The following is a 7,995-nucleotide window of genomic DNA, read 5'->3' on the forward strand; positions in this document are numbered from 1 at the left end:
CAGATGTATAAGTTATTAAATCCAAAATGATGGTATCATATTAATAGCCGCAAACAGTTTGTAAGTACTTTGTTGTTCCTTAACGTTGCGTTATTTAATCGTTTTTATTTTGTTATACAGAAAACCATCCGTTAATAAACAAATCAAAAGGGATGCGTTGTCTAATGCGGCAATAATAAAAGAAATTAACTGTCATAGAAGCTTGGCGGTTATATTACGAGTTACCATGTATGTTACTTTGTGAGTTATTCTTTTTTCTCTATGGCTGACTATTTATTTAACTTGTTTCTTTTACATTTTTCGGAGAGACAAACACACTCTAAGGTATATTGCATGGCAGTGACAAGTTTATTTTGTGTTTAGGAAACATTTTCGTGCAAAATATATATAGTTTGAGAAAAATGACGTTTTTTTGCAAAATTTCTGGGGTTTTGTTATTGACATGTCTCACTGTGGGGTTATCGACACTAAATAGAAATATATGTAGCAGGGTGGGGAAGATGGGACACCTTTTCATTTAATTTTCTAGTCCCATTTGGTAGCAAACAAAGAACATTTACAGAATTGTAAATCGCATCTTCACGACTCCCATAGACCGTTTTTAATTGTTTAAAACACGATCAGGATATTTGGATATTCTGTGCTTAAGGTGTCCCGTTTTCCTCCACGGTACTCTACATACCATATATTCTAATACAGGGGTACGACATCTTATTAACCATTGGTAAGTGCATAACGCTCCTCATCCATAGACACAATAAATTGCCTATTTAAAACAAATAGTAAAATGCTTGTAGGTATGTGGGAAAAAATAAGGTAATTTTTTTGTTAACTATTGAACAGCAATTTCCTGACGGTTGTGAAAAAATTTGCAACCTATAGCTAATACAACTGTACCGACGGCCAGAGTTGCCCCAGCAAACACAAATGAGAGTTGGTAGGACGATGTAACATCATATATAAGCCCACCAAAACAAGGTCCTAGTAAGGAACCAATTCCGTCAAAAACTTCCAAATAACCAAACGCCACATTTAGGAAGCGGTCACCTGTATAAAACACGTTGTCAGTTATAGTTTAATTAATAGAACAGGCGTCTGCAATGTAACATGTTGAGCCGCGTGTTTTATAAATAGGCCGTGTGGCAGTTTGTTTAAAAAGGAAGTCATTTTGTTCCAATGGTTTTACGCGAGTATGGCGTATAACAAAGTAAACTATGGCACTTTTAAATTTTTTTGGGGTGTTTCATTTGCTTTTACAAAACTTGAAAGTGTAAGGCGAAATATTATATCGTAGGGTAGGAGAAGACGGGACAACTGTTTCTTTTATTTTCTCGTCCCATCTAGGGGTAAACACAAAACATTCAATGAATTATAAAACCGTATCCGCACGACTTCCATATAGACAGTTGTTAAATGTTTAAAGAATGGTCCGAATATTTGTATATCATGTACTAAAGGTGTCCCGTCTTACCCCACCATATTGTACAAAATGTAAAAATACATCATCCAATATCATTAATTTACACATAAGTTACATACCAAACATTTCAGCTACCACTAACGGGTAAAGCGACCAGGAGCCAAACATCAATCCGACTGCAGCGCAGAAAGCTATCTGCACTCCAAACGATACGGCAAACGGACTCAGTAAAGTCAACAGCGCCGCTAATATGCGGAGACATATAAAGAGCCGTGTTGGTCGAAGTCGGGGAAATATATTGGAAATCACGCCCCAGGAAAAACGTCCGATTAAATTGGTAAAACCGACTACAGAGACAAGAATGGCACCTGAAAAGCATTAATAACGTGTGATACTTGAGCAGTATGAACATAATCGCTAAAACTGTTTGCCTTGATACTTTCATACTGTTAGCAATTAAAAGGGAAAATAGAAAACGGCCTGTTTTGGGTGCAACAATCCCGCTTTTTAATTGACATTCTTTCCCAGCACACTCTTTGGCCGTATAGCTTGTTTTAACAAATGTGTTTTGCTATTGGTCCAAAATAACACGATTTCGCTGTCGTTATTCAAAGAAATAAATAAAAAAAAACATGGGACAAGAAAATGGGATGAAAAGTGGGACGAGAAAATGGAACGAAAAGGAGTCCCATTTTACCCCACCCTACTACATCATTTAAGCAGATTTTATTTTCATTACAACATGATTCACGCGACTACGACTGTTCTATGAACCAGAGGTCTATAAAGTGTATACATTTACCTTGTTCGCTGGTGAATCCTAGATCGCTGGTCGCCCGAATTGGCGTGAGACCAAACACCAGCATCATACCACTAAACATTGTAACGTTATTTACAATCATGAAGTAAAACATCGGGGAGCTGAAGATATACTTCGTCTGAGACACGAAGTTCTTGTTCGCATTTGCTTTTGAACTTATATAGAGTGCTTGACTGTCAACAGTGTTTTCCTTTAACTCGTCTTTTTCGTGTAGGTCGCCCTATAAACAAAGCTACAATGTATATATAGTATAGGTAAGCGGGACCATGGGACACAATTTCATTCCATTTTCTCGTCCCACTTGGTATAAAACAAGGACCTTCAAATAATTATAAAACCGTATCCTCACGACTCTAATAAACCGTTGAACTAACTATATAGAATAGTTAGCAATTTTAAAGTAAATGTAACATCAAAACTATACGTTTAGTCCTACAACCCACCCGGACATTTAGGTATTCCAAAGACTCCTCCAACACAATATCGTCTCTATTGCCGAAAGCTGGTGCTTGAATGTCGTTTAAAGCAGCAGTGCCTGTTAACGATGATTGCCTACGCATCCATGGGTGTCGGACAAAGTTTCGAAACAGTTGGAAACTGCTGCGGCGTTTTTGCTCATTGTTGTTTGCGTCTCCTCGGAAAACTTCGGATTCCGAAACCAATGGAGCGGTAACCTTTTTGGACAAGTCTTGTTTTTCACAGTCACTGTGTTTAAATTTATCAGAAGATTTTGTACTGATGGGTGTTTGTTTAAATGGAAGAAGAAGCATGGCTCCTGCACACAGGTGAGCCATGATTGCAGATAGAATCAACATAGCGCCTCTCCACGTGTATTCAGTCTATGTATATAAAAGGTTTTTGGATAATTGCCGAGTAAGCACAAAGTTCACGAGGTACTAGAACAGATGAGAGGGGACACTCGTAATAACGGTTTTACAAGTGGCCTCTCTGATCTGTGGTATTGGGTTACTATGTAGTAGCAGATCAACACACTAAACATTTGCTTTTATAAGTTTACGTTTTTAACGTTTGTTTTTAACTTGCTGTTACAAATTCGTATTGGATCTTAACTTCCATCTTTTTACACATAATTCCCAAATAAAGTGCGTACGAATTATTTTCTTTTAAATTAAAAATATATAGCTTTGTTATTTTCTAAAACAAATAGTGTTAAACATCTAAATCGGATTCAGCCTTATAAAAGGTTTATTTACAAAAGTCTGTTTGGTATATCATAGTGGTTGTAGTATATAGGTTCCGGCGACCGCTTTTGAACGAACAATGTTGTGTTACTCATGTTTTACTATTATATCATACAGGAACAGCCGGAACAGGTTAATGTTTTGATTTGGTAATAGCATACTAATAACTAGTCCGGTGCCTTGTTATTGTTGCGTGGTAGACGCGCCTGCAAAACGTTTATACAGTATATAGGGTAAGATTGGTCACCTATTCATTTAACTTTCTTGTCCCATTTGATACTAAACTAGAAACATTCACAGAATAATAAAACCGTATCGTCACGGCCTCCCGTAGACGGTTGTTAATTGCTTAAAACACGAGGAAGATATTCGGATATTATGTGCTAAAAGTGTTTCGCTTTCCCCACCTTACCATACATTGAAATAAAGCTTGACTTTGCTACCACTGCTGGTCTATGTAAAATTGTTCAAACATACCCCTTTTTTGGTGTCTAAAATGTCAGTCGTGCATTTAAAAAAGTGTGTGTACAGAACACCCATGCGTTATAACGACTTATATAGCTCCACCACGCGAGAATATATATATAAGTTATATTGATTGATTGATTGGTTGATTGATTGATTGATTCATTCATTCATTCATTCATTCATTCATTCATTCATTCATTCATTCATTCATTCATTCATTCATTCATTCATTTGTTCATTCATTCATTCATTCATTCATTCAATTTTAACAATGGACCCGCAGCTATATATATGTATATGCGCCACTTAATAAAATGGTAAGCCGCCGACTATATCTCCGCCCTTTTATCTGCTAAAATATTGATTTTGCAGGCGCGTCAAGCAAAAATGCAGAATAAGCGAAATGTGCAGAATAAGTAGAACATGCAGAATCGGCAGAAATTGGTCCATACAAATATAAGGGCCATATAAATGAACAAAACACACACTTATGACCGAGTCATTGTTGGTCTCCAATAAAGCGTGTGTATACCGCATATATGCGTAGGACTTACAAGAGGTTTACATATATGCGATTATACAGGGGTACGTGCTTTAAGTTGGGTGTAAATCGAACAAATTCAGAAAAAGTAAAAATGTAGCACGGTGTATTTTAACTGTATATACTATAGTAGGGTGGGGGAAGACGGGACACATTTAGACAAAATATTCAAATACCCTGACCCTGTTTTAAACAATTAGCAGCGGCCTTTGGGAGTCGTAAGGATACGGTTTTATATTTCTTTGAATGTCCCCTTTTAATGCTAAGTGGGACGAAAAAACAGAATGAAAAGATGTCCCATCTCCCCCCACCCTATATACTATACAGTTTTTAAACGGCTAAAGTAGTGCATGCATGTCCAAGCACACTGTAAAAACGTAAATTTCACGATTAAATCAAAATTTCCAATCATTGCAATACAAAAATTATGCAATGTCACTAAATGAAAGCTCGGTAAATATATTCACAAAGTTATATATACCTGTAAATACTCAAGAATAAGCGGGAATATAAAGGAACCAACTCCAATGCCACTACTTGCAATTCCTACAGCAAGGGCCCTTCTGCGTTTGAAGTATTGGCTCAGTATTATAACAGCTGGGACATAGCATAGACCAAGACCGACACCTGTAAAACAACATTTATATAATAAGGTAGGGGAAGACGGGACACCTTTAGCGCATAATATCCAGATACCCTGATCATGTTTTAAACAATTAACAACGGTCTATAGGAGCCGTGAGGTTAGGGTTTTATTATTTTTTGAATGTTGTCTGTTTATTACTCCTGGAACAAGAATAAAAATATGGCCCATCTTTCCCCACTTTACTAAATGTTTTTCAAATAACTTTTTTGGCCCTTTGTGTGTGTAGTAATGAATAAAATACATTTTACAAAGTATAATCACTTAAACATTCATATTTCTTTCGGAATTAGTAAGCATTTGATTTCTACAATATCAGTTTCCATAGCGTTCTAAACAAAACAAGATCATTTTAGTAAAGTTCCGTCGGACAAAACAAAAACACACATACGTTTTAACACGTATTTGTCAGTTTAATTACGCATACATATCGTTGCCGGAATATACGCAATGTATTCTCTAAACCGGTGATCCATTAGCGCTGTCATGTATAGAGCAGTAAAACATTGTAAACAAGCGTTGACCGTATTTTTGTTTACCTCCAAATACTCCGTAGAAAATAAAGATATGCGACAGCGATTGAGCGAAAGAACACGTAAATATGCCCCCGGTCACAAAAATCCCTCCTATCATGTGAGCTGTCCGACAACCCCATCGGTTCAAGATAAAACTCGCAAGTGGAGCTGAAATAAACAACGTTAGGGTCATAAATATATAGTAGGATAAGGAAAGACGCGACACCTTTAGCACATAATATCCAAATATCCTGTTTTTAAACAATTATAACCACGGTATAGTCTATGGGAAACGGTTTTATAATCCCTATAAATGTTCTTTGTTTACTACCAATTGGGACAAGAAAACAGAATATGAATGTGTCTCATCTTAACCCAGCCTACTAGATAAGTTACTCTAAAACCGGCAACTTAGGCCTAAATCAATTAATATACTGAAGTGTCATTCAGCATACATGTGGTCTCGTTGGCGTGCTACTACTTCAGTATATACTTATGCCCATATATGCACACATCAAGGGTTCAGTCAGAACACCCGTGTTATAACAGTCGTCGTTGACCTGCCACGCTAAGACAAATAAGTTGCACACATTCATTCATTCATATAATAGGTTGGGGAATATGGGACACTTTTTCATTCTATTTTCTCGTCCCTTTTGGTAGTAAACAAAGAACATTCAAAGAATTATAAAACTGTATCCTCATAACTTTCATAGACCGTTGTTAATTGTTTAAAACACAATCAGAATATTTGGGTATTATGTGCTAAAGGGTTCCAGCCTTCCCTTGCCCTACTATACATTCATATATTTAAGTCATTTTCATAGATTATTTTAAAAGATGGTGAACGTTAAAGCTATAAAACTGTATATAGGCTAATTACTTTTCAAAACCCACCTGACATAGATGCAAATCCTGATGAAGTAGATCCCACCAGAGCAGTCATTGCAGCCGAAGATTGAAAATCCTCCACCCAAGTTTGCGTAAAAACCCCATACGCAAAATATAACGCTGCCATGAGCGTGTGCGTAACGAAAGAAGCAATTACAATAACCCAACCCCAACCGCTATCCAGCTTCATATCGTTCGTTTGCTGCTCAGGCATTTCAACTGCAACAACTTGCCTGGTCCTGCAATAAATGATCTCTAATATAGTATCGAATGGGGCAAGACGGGACACCTTTTTATTGTATTTTCTCGTCTGATTTGTTAGTGAACAAAGAACATTCAAGGAATTATTAAATCGTATCCTCACGACTCCCATAGACCGCTGTTATATCTTTTTAAAAGATCAGGGTATTTGGATTTTATGTGCAAAGGGTGTCTCATATTCCCCTGTCCTATATATAACAAACGCTAGTTTAACATTGCATTTATAAAAACCAAACAATACGTCGCGTCTGACTGCTGCATGTATACATATCTGTAGCGAGTAATTAGTCAGTGACCACTATTGCAGCAAATGCATTATTTAAAACGAAACGAATTTGCAGCTGTCATTTAGTATTTCGAAATAATCACAACTCCGCATATCTACAGTCTTTTGCAAATGTGCAACACAAATGCAGCAAATATCCTACCCTCGCCGTGAACTAACGTTTCAGTGCAAATAGGAAGCGTTTTTCTGTTTCTGCTTTTTGTTTCTCATGCTTCGCCCTTCGCCTGGCCACTTGGTCTTTCTTTCTAATTACCTGAAATCTCTTCATCCTGTCGGTATAGCCGATTTGTCAAAAAGTGGAAGTATTTTGAAATGTGTAGCCTATACGTGTTGTGATGCGTTCAACCGCCAAAACATTCGGTACTCTTGTCACCACGTATACACATGCGTATCGAAAACAAATCTTGATCTGCGATTAAACGTTTTTGTCAGCTGTTTCGGTTTTCTCTGGGGGTGTCTTCCTACAAGTAACTGATGCAACATCAACCACTACTAATGACATCAACGTAAAAGTAGATATGCCACGCAGACCTGTTTTGTGGTAATAACCGCATAGCTCCCTGGACAGTTATTGCAGATTGCTGTCTATAAGGTTAGTTCAAGGTGTGCCAAAATATAGAATTCAAAAATTGCCGAACTCATTTATACAGCTAAAGCCGAAACTGTTTTATCCACCGCTTTTCAAAGAGATTCCAAAACACAATAGGAACTGTAGCTGAGGACAATAGAAACTGAAATTCCATAGGACAATAGTAATTGTATCTGTGCGATATGTATATCAAATAGTCATCAAGTGCATTATAAGCCTTCGTATTAAAAAATAAATTTCGAAATAGACATAACTGACACACTTTTAGCCGATTCTAATCCCTTTTATAGTAATTTTTCAATCAATAAATTATAATAACTTTCTGATTGGCGAACTCTATCACACAGAACCACATTGTG

The 7,995-nt window shown here is 36.9% G+C and overlaps 1 protein-coding gene across 2 annotated transcripts; it reads right to left on the reverse strand.

The window, feature by feature from the left end:
- Positions 1-325: 325 nt before the first annotated feature.
- Positions 326-7,417, reverse strand: LOC149743334 (monocarboxylate transporter 14-like). Of its 2 annotated transcripts, XM_089879346.1 has the most exons (8): positions 7,301-7,417; positions 6,507-6,739; positions 5,634-5,777; positions 4,933-5,078; positions 2,684-3,079; positions 2,223-2,460; positions 1,540-1,788; positions 326-1,047 (listed from the first exon to the last, which is right to left on the reverse strand). In XM_089879346.1, exons 2-8 carry the CDS (start codon positions 6,712-6,714, stop codon positions 833-835), a joined length of 1,596 nt encoding a protein of 531 aa, XP_089735472.1. In that variant the 5' UTR covers positions 6,715-6,739; positions 7,301-7,417; the 3' UTR covers positions 326-832. The 2 variants fall into 2 exon arrangements, with proteins under 2 accessions (XP_089735472.1, XP_089735471.1); XM_089879345.1 differs by lacking the exon at positions 7,301-7,417 and having other exon boundaries at positions 6,507-7,191.
- Positions 7,418-7,995: the final 578 nt, after the last annotated feature.

Source organism: Ciona robusta, chromosome 1 (assembly GCF_009617815.1).
Source record: "Ciona robusta chromosome 1, ASM961781v2".
NCBI classification, from domain to species: domain Eukaryota; kingdom Metazoa; phylum Chordata; class Ascidiacea; order Phlebobranchia; family Cionidae; genus Ciona; species Ciona robusta.